This window comes from Hevea brasiliensis, chromosome 14, assembly GCF_030052815.1.
Source record: "Hevea brasiliensis isolate MT/VB/25A 57/8 chromosome 14, ASM3005281v1, whole genome shotgun sequence".
NCBI classification, from domain to species: Eukaryota; Viridiplantae; Streptophyta; class Magnoliopsida; order Malpighiales; family Euphorbiaceae; genus Hevea; species Hevea brasiliensis.
In genome coordinates, this window is record NC_079506.1 from 71,054,903 (window position 1) to 71,073,744 (window position 18,842).

Genomic DNA, 18,842 nt, shown 5'->3' on the forward strand with positions numbered 1-18,842 from the left:
ATGTTAATGCGAAAACGACGTAGTTTAACCCGGCCAATCAGTCGAATCGGAAACCGAACCGGTTCGATTTTGGAAACATATATATATATATATATATATATATATATATATATATATATATATATATTTTTTTTTTGTTTTTTTAAAGTGAGAGTTCCGGAACAAAACCCTCTTTGCGTCTGAACTGGCTAATTCTGGCGGGAACCAAAACGGCGTATAGAGAGTGAGTGCAGAATCAGAATGGGATGTGAACCCCAATCCACTCTCCCCAAATGGGCATCGAAGCCCTGCATTATGGGAATCGATGAAGCCGGCCGTGGTCCTGTTCTTGGTAAAAACATTTTCAATTTCTTGGTTTTGATTTTGTTGTGAATTTTCATTTCTTTCGTTTCCTTTGTTTTCTGATAACACGTCGTTTCTTTTTTTTTTTTTTTTTAATCTTTAAATTCGTTTCAGGCCCCATGGTGTATGGATGTTTGTACTGTGCTCGTTCCTATGAGAAGACTCTTTCTACCTTGAACTTTGCAGGTTTGATTTTTTTTTTTCCATTATTTTTAAGTTTTTAAAAATTTTATTCTGTTCTGGGTTTTGTTGTATTGCAACAATGGTCTGCATTTTCTCTTGCTTTTTTTTTATATATATATCTTTATAAAAATTTATTTTTCCCTTTTCATTTTTGCTTTAAAAGCTTGGAATGGTGTATGCTTTCAATATATGTGTTTTAAAAAACTTTATTCCATAAATGGTGGTATGGTTTTCTTTCCCAAAGCAAAGGCCAAGCTTAAATAAATAGCATTTCAATAGTGGTAGTCACCTTAGTAAATTTTAATTGATGAATTGACCACAGGTTGCTTGTTGTTTAAAAGAAAGGAACATTAATTGGTAAATTAAAGGTGGGTAAGTTTTCTTTTAGGCATGATTAAATTTGCTATGCTCAGCTTGGGTTTGGATTACAGATAAATAGGAGAAATAAAAAATCTTATATGGGCTCTCCCACTGCAGCAAAAAGGGGGAAAAAAATTAGTAGAATTTTTCATATGCATATAGCCAACCCCAACTCCATCTAGTTTGGGATTAGGACTTAGTTGTTGTTGTTGTTGTTTTTCTATGGACATGAAAGACAACTATTCAGCATAGCGGTATTACCCTAAGACCAAATGTGCATGAGATTATAATGTTGCTTCTAACTTTTGGTAAAATAGTTCCTTATATTAACCCTTTTTCATTTGAGGATACTCTCATTAACCGATACTTTGGAGCTTCTATTTATTTATTTTTCTTTAACTTGTTTTAATATCTTTGAGGGTTGCTGAACAAGCATGTTTTTTACTAGCTCTCTTTTCACCTCTCTTCCAAGTTTTAAATTAATGCATTGGCACACACTTGCTTATTTGTTATATATGTTATATTTGGATTAAAGATAAAAATAAAATTAAAAAAAAAAAACCAATATGGCATGTCAGTCTTGAATAACTGTCTCTGAGAAGTTTTGGCTTTTTATCATTATGAAGGAAATTTGAATTTTAACAGCAATTAGAATTATTACCTGCTTATCTCATTTGATATGCATGTAGTTCCCTACATTTTTTTTTTCTCTTATTTCATACTTACACTCTTTGTTTTATTGCCTGCAGATTCAAAGACTCTAAAAGAAGAGAAGAGAGAAGAATTATTTGAAACTTTAAAGGCTAATGAAGCAATTGGATGGTCTGTTGATGTCATTGATCCAAAGGAGCTCTCTGCTAAAATGTTAAAAAAGTTAGTAGCTAATATAATAGCTATTTTCTCTTTTTAACTTTACTTCTCTTCACAAGTTTCTTTTTTTTTTTTTTTCCTTCTAATAGGAATAAGATCAACTTAAATGAAATATCACATGACTCTGCAATTGGCCTTGTCACTAGGGTGCTAAACATGGGAGTTCTTTTGACTGAGGTAAATTTATTTGACTTCTGTACACAATGAACAAATGCCATATTCAAAATTAGCCGCTAGGTGATTACAAAGTAATACAATAATTTAACAAAGGAAACCTGATTTAGTATAAAAATTTGTTTGTTTATTGAAATCAATACTGGAGAATATTTATTACATTCATGGAAAAAAAAAAAAAAAGAAATTTTATAATTTTAAGCCACTTCAATTTGGATATTCTTGTAAATCATCATATGTGATTATTGTATGACCATTTTATGCTTGATTCAAGGTTTTAATCTATATACATGTATATGTATGTGTGTCTCTCTATGTGTATATATATATGTGTGTGTATATATATATTGTTGATCATATTTAAAATATAATTAGAATTGAGGCAATATGTATTAATTATAATATCTTATTCATAAATAATTTCATGCTAAATTTGTTTATTTGTTTATTGCTTGTTGTTATTTGAGAAAAATAAATTATTTCATTTAGTTAACTATGAATTTATTATTGATGATGAATTCAAATGTAGTTTCGGGTTGCTTAAACATGCTTAATATAAAATTATTATAAATTTATATAAACTCAACTCAACTAAGCCTTTATCCCAAAAATTTATTGGGGTCGGCTATAAATTTATATAATTAAGAGTTATTTTGTAGGTTTTGTATTTGATATTGAGTCCCGAGGATTTAACCCAAAATCGTTTAGAGTGGAAAAAGAGAATCTATATAGCTGACCCCAAATTTTTTGGATAAAGGCTTAGTTGAGTTGAGTTGAGTATTGGAACTTTAGTAATTTAGGCTTTCAAGGTTTTAGTGGTCATCTAAAGTATTAGGATCAAAATGATGGCACAATTTTTAGTTTCATTGCTCTGCAAACAGTGGCATTTGAAACCTAAACAAAAAATAGCAGATTTCTCATAACATGAATATCTTTTTATTTAATAGGAGAATCAGACAGCCAATTGCCATTTGAACCTGTGGCCATGTCTGCTTGATCAAATACTGCCACAATCTCAACCCTACTTATTTGAACCTGAATCTGAAATTTGTTGAGACCATTTGCATGCCTTAGTTTCTTTTGTTCCTTGGGGATCCATGTAGATATGCAAACTTGCAAAGTTAAGTAATGTCATAATAGAGATTGAATATATTTGCACTTGAATGTGTTCCAGGTTTATGTGGATACAGTGGGAGACTCTGAGAAATATAGAGTAAAACTATCCGAAAGATTTCCTTCTATCAAATTTGTTGTTGCAAAGAAGGCTGATAGCCTTTATCCTGTTGTGAGTGGAGCAAGCATAGTTGCAAAGGTAATAAGCTATACTTTGTTTTTATCCCTTTCATGTGTATTTTGGATTTTTCCATATGATAAACTTAATACATTACATCCAATAAAGCAGGTTACACGAGACCGAGCATTGCGAGAATGGGTGCTTGATGAAACAGCTGAAGGCATGAATAGGAACTTTGGTTCTGGATATCCTGGAGGTTAGGACTGCTACATTCTTTGTGATGTTATTTTCTGCTGTTAATTTTAGATGCTTATGGTATCAAAATGGAATTTGGTTTTAGATCCTGAAACCAAGGCCTGGTTGGAACAACACAAACACCAGGTATTTGGATTTCCAACATTGGTCCGCTTCAGTTGGGGCACATGCACTTCCCATTTCAAAGACATTGTTGAAGTCTTGTGGTCAGTCCTTATCTCACTGTCCATTGCAATTTTACAAGTTTATATATTTTTTATGGCCTACTGTCTATTTATTTGTGTGTATGTGCAATTTAAACTACGGCTGGCTGGCTGCACATGCTCTAAAGAGTATCATCATCTTATTGGTTCTATAAACTTGAAATTCTGTAATATTCTTGGACCTCTCAGTTTTTCAGTGATTATAATGGCTTTTATTATTGGGAACAAGGTGAGCCTGGAGAGTGGATGGTTATTATAGGGCTGTCAAAACTTGTTTTCTTCAATAAGAGTCTCCGTTATAGTGGACCAGTTCTACTATACAATTCTCTATAGATAAAAAGCTACAAAACAAGTTTTCTTATAGTGGATATTTTTTGTCTTCTAGTTTTGCCACTTCTGAACTATACATGGACAGATTGTTCTTTTCTTATGGCTCCACAAATTAAGTTTGTTTGTTCTCAGTTGTAGTCTGAAGCAAAGATTAGTCTGATCATCAGAAACAGAAGGGATGCTCGTCATTAGTGATGCTAGGAAATATTGTCTTTGGGGTTTGGGAAAATGTTGCGCATGTTGATGATACAGTACAAATGGCTGCAGGAGGAAAAAGTGCTGTTGAAAAGCCTTCTTTTGTTTGAATCCATCATGTGGGCATAGGATACGAATGGCATGGCTAATTTGGATTGTTAAGTAAAGGATTAAGGGAGTGGAACCTTATCTATATTTAGAATTCAGGTTCTGATAATGATTAGCACCAAAGTACAAGCCCTGAGAGATAAGGTAACTGCCAAAATGAGGGTTTGTTCGACTGAATCTTCCCTAAGCTATCGGTTGTGATCTGTTATTGGAACAAGTTAGGTATGCTATTGAGCAGCAGAAGCATAGACAAGATGGCCATCAGAGGGTGAGTATAGAAAAATTTAAAACAATTTTAGAGCAGCCTTGGGATAGGTTGGCATAGAAAACAAATATCATATGTCTCGGTATTCTCAGAGGTTGGTCCAGAATGAGCAGGATACTGGAATTCTGAGTTCAGGAAAAGAGTAATGAACTTAAAATTATGTCAATTAGGAAGGGAATGAAGTGGGCCAGAGTTTAAATAGCAGTAGCCAAGGTAGGCTGTGACAATTAGCAGAAGTTCTGACTTCCTGCTACTGGCCAATGAGCAAGAAATTAAGAAGAGCTTTTTTTTAAAAAAAAAGTCTAATTTATAGATTTTTTTTTCCTTTTTAAAAAAAGAGGTAAGATCTAGTTTAAAGCCAGACTAACAGAACTATGTGCTGCTCATTCCCTATGGATTATGATAGAGTGAGGATCTGCAACTTAGCCAAACACAGCAGCCAGAGAACAGAAGAAGAAAAACTGAGTTGGAAGAAGAGGAATTGTATTGAATGTCAAGGAAATCAATCTCAATATAAGAACGAATTCCGCAGCAGAATTTCTACTGCAGCAACTGTCATTCCATATTCTAGAACCTTATTGACTGTTCTAGAGTAAACCTTCCTGATGTAGCACCAAAACAAGAGCACAGGCAAAACAAGGAAAAATCCTTAGAAAAGAGAACTAATTTTCAAAATTATATTAATCTCAATAAATTTTCATAACAAAATCTCAACTGATAGTAATAGAAACCCTAGGTCCCATATATAGTATTAGTAATACTACTAGCTTTTGGATTGAACATAAGTAGGAAAATACAAATTGTATCCTAACTAGAATCCCAAATCAACAAAATTCCTAAATAATTAAAATACTTCCTAAATAGAATACTAAAACTAATGAAATTCTTAAATAATAAAAGCTTCAAATTTCCTAATTTTACAATAAACATAAATCTTAAATTATCTCTTTCAATACTGCATTATTCTTCCCTGTTTGGAAAAAACTCGTCCTTAAGTCTTGAAGTGTTGAAGGATCACAAAACAGTTGCAGAGAACATAGTATCATCTTCTTGGAAGTTAGCAATGAGATTGAAATGAAGAATCTCACACTTTCTTTTGCATCACTAAGAGCATCCAAACAAATAAAATCAATTGGAGCGATAGTTGAAAGGTCTTTAGGAAGTAGGAACAAGATTCGAATTTTCAAATTCCCATTTAAGATACACAAATTGATATTCATCAATTTAAAATTAAGACTTCATGGCTTGATTTTCTTTGTTCCCCAACATAATTTCCTCAAGAATTTCTTGATTGGTATCAACAACTTCTTGTTCTAGAAGTGGTTCTTCAAGCTTAAATTCTTCAAATTAATCTTCAAATTGCTCTTTGGATTCAAGCTACTCTTGTTGCCTTGTGATTTCAAGACTTGTTGCCTTTATATTTTTAATACTTATTCTTGTATCCAATTGTTCTCTCAATTGAAACATATGTGCTTCTTTTCATGCTTCAAATTCTTTAAGTACTTTATCCTTAACTTGTTGATGAGTATGTTGAACATAGTAATCATTCTTACATTTTTTGAGTGCCTGCTCCCTATGTTGTAAGATTAGTTATATATCAAGATCCTCATGAAAATAAACCATGAGGAGCATGTTAGGACCTCCATACAAATCAATTAAATAACAAAAAATCAATCAAATAACAAAATTTATCAAGTTGTCCACAATAATCATCAATTTCATCTTGTTGTCTATCAATACAAGTCCCCATGATATTTAAGGAAATGTGCCTTATTAAAGAAAAACTCAAATTTTAGACATTTTGAGTTGCTTTTGTGATAAACAGATGCCAAAAATAGGATTAGGATATGAAAATTAACAAAGGAGGGGACTGGTAATTTTTGGATGCTGACGTCGTAGTGATGAATGATGTGGCGGATGGCGTGGCACTAAGTGCTTTGGTGGCAGTGACGTGGTGAGCTAATGTGGAAGGATGATGTCAAGTGAAGATTGGAGTTGGTGCAACATAGTTCACTATGGCTGTGTGAACTCTCCTGGCTGGAGAAACAGGTCAATTACTTGAACCAATAGGAACTAGAGCTAGAGGCATTGGACTGGAGCTCCAATGGCTCCTGGCTAGAGAAACGGGTCAGTTACTCAACCTGATTGGAATTGGAGATAGGGGTGTCGAATTAGAGCTCTGATGGCTAGAGTGTGGTTGCCAACATTAGGCGAAGATTAGGGAGGTGGTGCAGCACTGGAATCTCGCAGGATTATCTTTTGGGTCAAACTTGTCCTATTGGGTTTTGAGGCCTAGGTGTGTTGACTGGACTCTCCAACGACAGAAAAGTGAAGATTCGCGGATTGCAAACATCGGGGAGGGTGGAGATGTCAGTCACAATTTGCTTCTGACCCGAATGAGTCTTTGGTTTCGACCAACCTCAAGTGACTAGATGAGTATCTCTTGACTTGCCACAAGTCGACGAGTCTTCAGGTGGGTGGCTAGGTTGTTTGATAGCTGGGAGATGGTGTGGTGATGGGGGAGTGGCTACAGCTGCTTTTTTTTTTTTTTTTTTTTTTTTAATCAATAGTAGGCTATTTCAAAAGGACAATGGTAATAGAGGAAAATTTAGATGGGAAACTAGAACACGGTTCATAGGTTGGATGTTCGGGAATTTGCAGGAAGTTATGGAAATTTGGTTTGATATTAGGCTATGATACCAAATTGATGTAGCACCGGAACAAGAATACAGGCAAAACAATGACCAATCTTTGGAAAAGAGAACTAATTCTCAAAATTATATTAATCTCAATAAATTTTTATAACAAAATCTCAACTGATAGTAATAGAAACCTTAGGTCCTATATTTAGTATTAGTATTCCTACTAGCTTTAGGATTGAGCCTAATTAGAAAGATAGAAATTATATCCTAACTAGAATTCAATAATTAAAATACTTCCTAAATAAAACACTAAAACTAATAAAATTCTTAAATAATAAAAGCTCTAAATTTCTGAATTTTGCAATAAACATAACTCCTAAATTCTTGTTCCATATTGCATTACTTCCACTATCTTTTGGCTTTTCCTTTCCCTTCATCAGGCTGTTAGTGTGTAATAGATTATACACTGACTGTATTGTCTACATACAATTTGATGTTCCTAAATAGTGGGCATCAAATTAGCAATGGAATATTCACTTTGAACCTGATATTTATGTTATTTATGTTTGGAAGAATGTTGATTGAAATAATATACAAGGTCGTCATAAATGTAACTGTACCTGAACAGAAAGGTGTCTAGATTGTTGGAGTAGAGGTATGTCAAGGCTGCTAGAATGAATCAGTCGAATAACATTTCATAGCATCCCATATGGATTGTAAGTGGAGTCCTATTTCTAGCAGTGGAAATATTTGGACTCTCACACAATTGTGCATGACCTAATACTAGATGATGTAGTTTTCATCTCAGTAGTTATAATTAATGAAAGTGATGTTTTCCTATTGGGAGGATATGTTGTTTGTATGATGATGAAGGGAGACGGTTTGGAAGGAAACATAGATATTTAGGATATTTGTTTGGTACTTATGCTTGATTAATACTTATGAAATTAGGTGAAGATGGTTGAGGGCATAATAATTAGCAAGAGTATAAGTAACCTGGGTACTGCTAGTACCAGTGTTATCAATGCGAAAGGCTACACTAAGGCAACAAGGGACCTTACGGCTTTAGTGAGAGGCGAGAAGCGAGGCGAGGCATTTTCAAAGCAAGGCGCCATAGTCTAAATTGTCTAAATTACAAATTCACACAATCACAATTACAATTACATAAATTTAATTAGCACATTTAATTACCTATTTAATGACACAATCACATTTAATTACCTATTTAATAAAAATATATCACATAATCACAATTACAAATTCATAATACCCGTTTAATTAGCATATTACATAATACCTATCAAATAATAAACTGACATCACATTAAAATTTTAGTAAATTTTTAAAAAAATTGCTATTGTAAAAAAAAAAAATTGCTGGAACTTGAAATAAATCTAGCAGCATGTTGGCATGAAATGGGAGCAGTGCATAAAAAAGAAGAAAAAAAAGAAAGCGATCGCAGTCACAGCAGTGAGAGGAGAACAGAGAAGATGTGAGTGAGAGGAGCAGAGAAGAGCAGATGAGAGGAGAAAGCATCGTGAAGATGAGGGGGAGCGAGAGAGAGAGAGAGAGAGAGAGAGAGAGGAAGATGACGACATACCTGGTTTGTTGTTCTGGCTTAGTCTGTTGCTGGTGGCTTTATTTGTTCTTGCTTCTTCAAACTGCTGGGTAGGTGAAGGACTGAAGGTAAATCACGATAGATTAGGGCTCCTTTTATTTTTTGGCTGTTAAGAAAAAAAAAAAAAATTAAATTTCCCGTTTCTTTCACAAGGTGGCGCCTCGGGGCCTTGTCGCCTGTTGCCTTTCAAGTCCGGGGCGTCCGCCTTGTTTCAGTCTCCTTGCCTTGGCCTGGGGAGTCGCTGGAGCATTGCCTCGCCTAGCCTCGCCTCGCCTCTCGACTTGCCCAACGCCTCCTCACCTTTTACAACACTGACTAGTACTGGGATTTGCAATGAATTGAATGAGCTTAGCCATATTATTGGGTTAGTTATGCATAAGTCTTTTCCCCAAAGCTAATACAGTGAGGGTGAGACCCATGTTAGGTTAAGTAGTCAAAAGGAGAAATTTGATCGACTGAAAATGGCCTAGATTGTTGACATGGCAACTCTAAGGAGTGTTCAGTTGGAATATGGAGTTTGTTGCAAGGATAGAAAAGTAAGGTACATAACGTGGTCAAAGAAAGGGAAATGCATTTGCCATGTATCTGAGGAGAAAGAGGAGCCAGATATTTGAACATAACATGTGTGTGAGGGATGCAATGATCTAGTTAGATCTCTATAAAAGGGTCAAGAAGGTTGTAGGCAAGACTACAGTCGGCATCATTATAAGCTTATTATGTCTTTAGGTGCTCCATGTTAGCCTACTTAAATCATTTTATGATATTTGTTATCTTGTTTTCAAGTAGCAAGGCACTTTAATCTAAGCTTTCATTTAAAGCATCTAGGAAAAGTTTGCCATTAATAGTTTATCTCTCCCTAGTGAAGTGCCTGACTCTGGTTATCTTTGCCACTAATTCAATTGCTAGCATTTGGTTTGCCTTGACATTTTAAGAATCCTTGAGGACTGCCACTTTCATTGCATGTCATTTGCCAATAGTTTTATAGTGTTGTTCGAATTAGGGGTTTTACAAACAATTTGGTTACAAGACAAAATCAAAGCAAATTGATCTTGATCAGCTCCAAAAATGTGAAAAATGAAAACAAACACTAAATAAGAGGAAAACCAAACTGAACCAAATCAATATTTGGTTTGTTTCTTCAAGTGCTAATTTGTTTCTTGTTGCTTGGATTTGTATAGTTCTAATGCATTACTAACATTGTTTGGCAATCAAATATGTGCATTTCTTTTTTCGTTTGTGAATTATTCAGCACTCCAAATAGCAAATACTTAGACCAACACTTTGATCATTGATTTTTCAAAATTTCTAACCTAAACCAAGCCATTGGCGTAAAAAACAACAAACCACATTGGTTTGGTTATATGGATTGACATATACTCCCTTAATTGACCTTTGAGGAAGCCAAGCTTTAGCCTATCTACACATGTATTGGCAAGGTAGCAATTTGTATTTAACTCTTGGACATTTTGTCTTCAGCTTGCCTATGCAAATCCCAATTTCAGTTGTAGCCAAACTGTGAAGGGAAGAGTTCATTTCACTTTTTTTAAAGCATTTTGTGATACGTTATACTTTATTATTGGCATTTGTGTTAATGCATTTCACTTTAAGTCTAGGAAAAATGACAAAAAGCAATAAACTAGTGCTTTGTTAGCTAAATGTTAGAAAAGTTATTCAAAAGCTTTGTCTGAATGGAATCCGAAGGCTTCACAAGTAAAAGCATATAACCTTCAATCCATTTTGGCAAGATTTATTTATAAAACAATGATGTCATGCTAATAAAGTTAGGTAGAAAGAAGAAGAAATATAGCAAGAATATGGATGTTTCTTTTTCAAGTCAAATTTTAACTTTGCTTAGTTTTCCTCTTTATCTTTGTGCTTTCTTATCTGTGGACCTCTGCTTCCTTCAAGAACATGTAAACGGAAAAAGAAAAATTAATAAATTTGAAATGGGCATATTACTTTCTATTTATTCATGACCATTCAAGGAAGACATCACCCTTTTTATCTATATTTAGTGATAAAAGAAAGTTATGGATTACCTGGCTAGTTGTATTCATGATGATGTCCAATGGTGCATGTTATTTATCGATGATTTTGTCTTGGTGGATGAAATTTGTGAAGGAATTAATCAAAAGTTGGAGTTATAAAGAAGGGAGCAAATGTTTTAAGCTTAGTAAAAGTAAGATGGAATATATGTAGTGTGAGTTTAGCTCCTATAGGAGGAATGAAGGTGAGGTTCATTTGGATAGGGTTTTGGTGCTCAAATACAATCAGTTCAAATATTTAGGTTCTATCATACATAAGAATAGAGTTTTAGATGATGATGTAACTCATAGGATCCAAACATGATGGATGAATGGTGGAGTGTGATAGGCATATTATGCGACCCTAAGATTCCTAACAAAGGGAAAGGTAAGTTCTATAGGATTATGGTCAGACTAGCTATATTGTATGGGAGTAAACGTTGGGCATTTAAGAGACAACATGCTCACAAGATAGTGTGACGGAAATGCCAATGTTAAGATGGACGTATGGTGACACAATAATAGATAAGATTCAAATGAGAATGGCGAAAATGCAAATGTTGATGGATGTATGATAACACAATAATGGATGAAATTCACAAGGATCACATCCATCAAAGAAGGCATATAGCATATATTGGAGATAAAGTGAGAGAGGATCGATTAAGATGGTTTGGTCATGTCTAACGTAGAAAATCAAATGTCTCGGTATAGAAGTGTGATAAGTTAGTAGGGAAAGGAGGGAGAAGGTGGAGGAGAACATCTAATATATTGTGGAGGAAGTGCTTTCAAAGGACTAAAGTGCATTGGATATTGATGTGGACTTTGTGTCTAATAGGGCTGAATAATGAAAGAGTATTCATATAGATAACTCCAACTAGTTAGAGATTAAGGATTAGTTGTTGTTTAGTGATAGAAGATTGTATTCTAGTAAAATAAATAGAACACACAAGTATTTAGCCCTTGGGGCCCATTACTGAGTATAATGGTAAGACTTTTGTGTGGATTAGCAATCACAAAGACGCAGTTACAGTTCCTGAAGCTAACACTTCACCCAAAGAAGCTAATGGGTAGGCTCACTAATTCTCTTGAGAACCCACTTTACTGAGACCATCAATTTTTATAGATATAGATATTTACTACTGCTAGGATTTGTTATTATGGTAATCACTGATGAAAGACTGACTGTGATCTAGAAGAGACGTGACTTGTGTAGCCAAAATATCATTTTGTGAAAATTTTAGAAATTGCAATTCAACCTTTATAAAAATGCCTAAAGTTTGTAAATACAATCCTGAACTAAAAATTAATTTTAACCCGAAGTGCATGCTAAGTAACTCAGCTCATAAACAAATTACTTTTGCTTTTTGAAAAAATTAACCCTATAGGACTTATGATTTGACTTGTTAAATAATGGAACTCTTTTCCCCCCTTTTTTGACATCAGTTAGAGGTCTGCAAAAGAACCTAAGCTGGCAAACATGTATTAGGTCAAATTAGCTAGCATTATCTCATGTCAGCATCATTATGCCTCTTGATGGAAGCTCTTATTTTACTTGATGATTAAGAGGACACCACTGCTTTGTTTGATTCCAACACCACCTATAAATACCTTATGGCACAGGCAAGTTTACAACTTCTACATTTGGACTTTTACATTTATGCCTGAGCTTGATGGGAGTATAGCTCCATGGTAGTATGAAAATCCTGGTTATTGTGATAGAACTTTATTTTTGGATGATGTAAGAATTCGGTGGACCCATTCAAAATTAATGCGAACCTTTAGAGCTGTACTCCATGCTTTATTTTTTGGTTTTCTTGAGATACAAAATTAGGCATAAAACTTTAATCAGTTGCCTCTATGGAGGGGACTCCCCATGTTACTTGCATGTGAATTTGGTCCATTTTGTAGAATTCCATGATTGGTTCTGGTGATACACTGATACTTTTCAAGCATATGCAGCAAGCCAGTGTTTTCAACGGAATTCACCAATGATCCATATCCTGCACCATCCCAAATTTATAATCCTGAAAGGGATGAAGTATCGTATTTTTCAAGTTATTCTTAATTATAATTTTCTGTTTTAATCAATTCGTTGACAGGGAATCTGATAAAATGGATGAAGATTGTCCTAGCAGTGGGAAAAGACAATTGAAGTTGAGCAGTTTTGGTGTCACAACACCCAAAAGGAAAAGTGAAGAAATAGAATCAAGTGGTAAAGGACGTTGCAGATTTTTCCAAGCTCGTAAACTTGAGCAGCTTGCTCAGTTTTAGCAAACTTCACCTCTTGTTTTATGTGATAGCTTTACTTTAAGGTTTCAACTACTCAGTACTGTTGTAGATTCAAATCAATGAGTCATTTGATTATTCCCATATGCAACTTTTAGTAATTAAATACAGATTGTAGAATCTTCTTGTGTTTAAGAAATGAAATTTAAGTGGGTAAGCCATGTCCATATTTGAAAGATGATTACTTTTATCCAAAAAAAAAAAAAAAAAGATAGATTACAGAATTTACATTGTTATGTGAATGTCACTAGCTTTCATAAAATAGTGGCTTATATTATGATGGAATATAATGGAACAAAATTATTTAAAAAAAAAAAAATTGTTCCCATACATTCCCTTAGATAAACATGCTCTAAGGGCTGAGGGCTTGAGAATCTAGCACACAATTTTCAGTACATTGGATTTGAAATCTTCAATGCCAGTGTTTGCCAGTTATAAAACACAGCTTCTGATGATGATCTGGGGGCTGGAAAATGACTTGAAAAAAACTTAAAGGCAACCTAACTATGATCTTGAATAAGAAAAAGGTAACTGCAACTTGTAGTTTCCAGTTCTGCAAAAACTTGCAGCTTCCATAACTGCAATTCCATGAGTGAAACACTGAAATCAAAAACCATGTATCGATTTTGATTCTAACTTTTTTATTTGCTAATTTTGATTTCATAATTAAGACTGACTTTTTTTATCTTAAAATTTGAAAATAGTAGTAATTAACGTAAGTTAATTGTAAATTATCTCGAATCTTACATATATATGTTCTCATTATGATTCAAAAACTATATAATAAAGCTTTCTTTGCTTTTACATATTACAGGAAGGCTACAAACAGGATCCCCAAATCGAATGTTACATAAATACAGGCCAACCGATCCATCATTTTCGGATGATGGATTAATCTATATTTTGCATCAAAATACTACATATAAATATGTGCAATAAGAGTAGTTAATGTGGTCATAATCATAGTGGGAAATTTTATGCAGTTCCTGTTGCAGTTAGCAGCATTACGGTGGCTGTTTCTGTTGCGATTATTATTAGCAGCACCAGCTACAATAACAGGGACAACTGCTGCGCCTGATTGTGAATTGCCATTGTCATTTCCAGTTTCAGTCCCACCAGTTGATCCACCACCATGTGCACCTGCCCCAGCTGACCGACCGCCACTTGTACCTCCATGGGCAAATTTGCTGCCATTTACTATGCCACTTCTTCCACTGCTATCACCATCACCATTGATTTTGTCTTCATGTCTGCCTGTAAGTCCAACATTACGCTTCTGCAGAGAATCTATTATTGAATGTTGTTAGTCTGCCTTGTTAAACAATAGGGTTATCAAAATGAATAATTTGGCCTAAGTATCAATGACAAGTCACAGAAAATCATGATATTGCAAGTCAGATTATCACAGAAGAAGTTATTAAGTTCATTTTGAGTGTAAGAAGTATTTCTCCACCTTTTGCATTGACAAATGTCTTAGTTATTGCTTTGAAAGTTTCAAAGTTCAGTATAAATAGCCAAACAATTTGCAAAACGAATTTAATTACGTAGTGATAATGTAAAGATTTTTATGTAGGAATCAAGAACTTGGCAACTTCCAAATGGGCATAATGAATGGATACCTTATAAGTGGCTAATGAAAATTGACAAAGTTAAAAAAATTATTCTTATGCATCTTTTACAGTAAGAAATCCAAGATTTCAGAATATAAATAATTCATATTCGATAAAAAGCTTTCTTGATATTCGTACAAATTTCACTTGACTAAGTTTCATTACTGTGAAGAACATTTGCTTAATGGCTAAAAAATCTCACAGAATCAAGTAAGTGACTCTTTGAAAGTTTCCAATATAGTTCTTTAGCTATTAGGAATTTAGAATTTTGCAAGAATTTAGTTCGATTCATTTCTTTTTCGTCAATTCTCATGTTTGAAATAAAAAAATTCAATTCTTTTTAATCTTAAAAAAAAAATCATTTTCAAAGAAGTAGAAATCAAGCATGATTGTGTAAGAATTTAATTAAATTTTTTTCTTACAAATGATTTATTCCAATGAAGCCTTAAGCCTTAATAAAGCATTAATTATACCATTTTCTGCATGATTCTTCGGTGCATATCTAGGATCTTTCAAAACGCAGAAAAGATGGAGTATCAGATTCAATCTCCTTTATTCTTTTTCATGAAGGGTCGTCATTTTTGTTTGTTTCTTCATTTGATTAATCAAAATTAGTACTATATTTCTTGAAGCCTTATCCATGCAGAGACAATCTAAATAATGCCGTGAAGAAAGCTAGTTATCTGCAAGTGAATAACTATATACTGAAACACAAAATTCATCTGTCTTCTACCAACCTGCTACGCCATTTTTTTAAGTAGGAGATTGGGGATTCAAATCTAGCTCTGCTAGGTACGTATATGTCTTCACCCACTAAATCATGCCAGGCTAGGTCTATGAAACAAATTTACATAAAATATATGATACATGATATTAATCCTTTCTTGGTTATGTAATACAAGAAGTTTCTTCGAGTATCTGGATAAAATATATGAAACCCATAAATTTTTTTGACTTTCTGATGGAAAGTTATGGCTACAATTGAGCTTAAAGTAAGAAAATTGGAGATTTTCAGAGAAGAAAAAGAAGAATACCTGAAACAAAGGCCTTGTGAAGTGGAGATGAAGAAGCTAACAAATGCAAGCAGTTGAAGAGTATGAGAAACAACACCACCATCTGTTCAATTCCCATTTGGCTTCCCTACAACTGAAAATAGAATGGCTTCTCCAAAACCTCCTTTTTAGAGTCTTTTGTGTATATCTGTCTCGCTATCAAAATGGATACCTATGGCTATAGGTGTCTTTGGGCAAGTTATCTTATATATATATACTTAGGAAAAAGCATTGAAGTTGAAGAACTCCTGAATTGTTTAAAGTATTATGATATATACAGTAGAAAAAGCGCGTTAAAAAACTTTTAAATTTGTTGGCATTTTTACTATTAAGTCCCTCAACTTAAATTATATATATTTTTGACACTTTAGACTTCTCAATTTAGTGCTATTTGCAAGAACCAGCTTCAGATAAGATGTAATTAAGTTAAAGGTAAATTATTTTTTTGTCTCTAAATTATGTCAAAATTAATTTATCCTTTACTTAAATGTAAACATTATACAACTAAATCCTATATATTTAATATTAAAATATGCAATTTTTATGATTTGTTTAATAAAATTACATTAGTTTTCCATATCTAGTTGTTAAGAACAAATGTTCAAGAATTTAAAAACTCAAAAATTTTGGTAGTTACTGAATATTGTATTTGTTTCAATAAAACACAAATTTCAGTTGAAGGATTGAACAGCAAAAGTTAATAACACTTAGGGGCTTGATAATGACTTGCATATGATATGAAATGTTAAGTAAAGTACACAAGATAAACTTGTCTTTTTCTTTTTCTTTTCTCCTAAGTAACCTTATCAAAGAAATACTTTATAAAGCAAAAATCATCAAATTATGGGACAAATGTCTCATACTTTCTCATTGTGGATTGGTTACGCCCACTTGTCTTTCTGGGCCATTGATGAGTCACGAAGGTAAGAGTTTCTGATTATCTTTGATTTGGCTTTTGAGATTTTTTTTTTTTTTTTAAGATTTATCCGCTTTTTGAGAAGGCGAATTATTGAACCCATATTAAGGTTTTCATCAAACGAAATTTCATGGAAAAAAAAGAATGAATGATGTGTAGATTTAGGGTTTAGACCAATATCTTCCACCCATTTGTTTTTCAGTTCAGCCACAACCTTAGTGCATAAATTTTTTTTTAAGTAGATTTAATTTATCATATTGTTTATAAATTAAATTAATAAAATTATTTTATACCAATGTAATTATAAATATATAATTTAATAAAGTTATTCTCTAGATAATAAATTTACTTTTCGTTTTATACATATAAAATAAATTAATTTTAATTGAGATTTAAATTAAAAATCTTATAATTTTAAGCTGAGCTAAAATTTAATTGGTTATCTTCATGCATAGACAATCAGTATCACATTCAAAAATTTCTAAAATCCTTTTTTTTTTCTTTTCCATTTCCAGTTCATGGTGAATGGCTTTAGTGCAAATATCACAAAATGTGAAATATTATTGGTCCGACCATGTAACTTTATTCATGACATTAACAATACTTGTCGTTGCCTTATTCTTATTCATCTTTCTCCAATCTCTAAATTCTGTTAACATTAGTCATCCATATATATATATATATATTCCATTAACGGAAGGTGGGCAAAGCTGCTCAATTTAATAAAAATGAATCCCATTAATAAAGGCCATGTTCGGTATTACTAGTTGTTTTAGTAACAATTAATAATTTTAATAGTTGTCAGCTGTTTTACTAGCTGTTAACTGTTAACTGTAGAAATGTGCAGTTTTCAATTAAAACATATCACACCTTACCCCTCCGTAAGGCATAACATGATCCCGTAGAATACTTAATGAACAACCAAACTTCGCCTACCGATAACTCATTGAGCCAAGCACTTACAAGCTGATTTTAAAACAATTTTCTACATTTTGGAAGGCAAGTGGTGAGCATTTTGGTAGAAATTAAAATCCATTTATTCAAAGTTTAAATACTAGTAAAAATTTTGTCCATTTAAATTTTACCAGAAATTTTATAAATTTTGACGTACTTCGTTTGTTTTTGGAGGAAACCGCTCTTCACCACTCCAAAAACACTCCCAAAATGTTTCACAACTCCCAACCACCAATAATTCTCAAATCAACTCAATTCAAGGCACTTCAAAAAATTTCACAATACAAATCAAGATTTCTCATCTCAAAATATTTAATATCTTCATTTACAAAACATAAAGTAGTAAATTCATATGTACAAATAGTAAATTACCGTAGAAAATCCAAAATAATATTATTACAATTTATTTACAACTGCTCAACTACATTGATACATACAACATTTCCATATTTACATCAAAATTATCTACAAGGGTATAAAATAATACCCGTACAAAAGCTTGATGATCTTCAACTCAGATGCATTTCACTCACTTTTTCTTACTCTTATCTCAAGGAGCAGAAAATAAGCTATCACGATATAAAATACTGGGCAGTAATAATAAAAATTTAAAATACAACAAATAAATCATTCATTGCCAAACACAATTTAAATATTTCTACTACATTTTGCAAATATCAAAAGTCCATAATGACACCATTTTGTCAAATAATCCATTAAACAGAGTTTAGTCAAACAATTTCATAAACACGGCGTTAGAGTCATACACAACTTAAGTCATGACACAAAATTTCCGATCAATGCCGTGTTGTACACCACGACAAAGCAATCTACAACCCCATTAATCAAATCAATGAGGAGGTGGCTAGCTAGCTAATGAGTACTCATTCGATATACAATCTCAATGCAAGCTAGAGAGGGAGGAAAATAACGATCTCAACCCCATAAATGGAGGAGGAAATGTGATAATCGCATCACATGCTAAGTGTGAATCCAAAATCAATTTAAAACAATTATTTTCAATAATTTATGAGAGATCCCAAACAATTTTCAAAGTCATTTTTGTAGTCACAAAGTGGCAACACAATTCATAAATAACACAAATGACTTCATAAAGTATAGCAATTCAAATTTTCAATTGGAAAACAATTACATAAATTTATTGTGCACTGCAAACATGCACGTGAGTCGCCTCTGAGCCTATGACTCAGTCTTTAA

At 33.1% G+C, this 18,842-nt stretch overlaps 2 protein-coding genes across 3 annotated transcripts; one reads left to right on the forward strand and one right to left on the reverse strand.

The window, feature by feature from the left end:
• The first annotated feature begins 132 nt into the window (after positions 1-132).
• On the forward strand, positions 133-13,249 carry LOC110653994 (ribonuclease H2 subunit A). 2 transcript variants are annotated; one of them, XM_021809825.2, is made up of 8 exons: positions 133-331; positions 457-528; positions 1,635-1,758; positions 1,845-1,932; positions 3,104-3,241; positions 3,332-3,419; positions 3,504-3,624; positions 12,906-13,249. In XM_021809825.2, the coding sequence occupies exons 1-8, from the start codon at positions 241-243 to the stop codon at positions 13,075-13,077; spliced, it is 894 nt and encodes a 297-aa protein (XP_021665517.2). In that variant the 5' UTR covers positions 133-240; the 3' UTR covers positions 13,078-13,249. The 2 variants fall into 2 exon arrangements, with proteins under 2 accessions (XP_021665517.2, XP_021665518.2); XM_021809826.2 differs by having other exon boundaries at positions 1,902-1,932.
• Positions 13,250-13,835: 586 nt separating this feature from the next.
• Positions 13,836-16,054, reverse strand: LOC110653995 (uncharacterized). Its single transcript, XM_021809827.2, has 2 exons — positions 15,737-16,054; positions 13,836-14,379 (listed from the first exon to the last, which is right to left on the reverse strand). The coding sequence occupies exons 1-2, from the start codon at positions 15,831-15,833 to the stop codon at positions 14,009-14,011; spliced, it is 468 nt and encodes a 155-aa protein (XP_021665519.2). The 5' UTR covers positions 15,834-16,054; the 3' UTR covers positions 13,836-14,008.
• Positions 16,055-18,842: the final 2,788 nt, after the last annotated feature.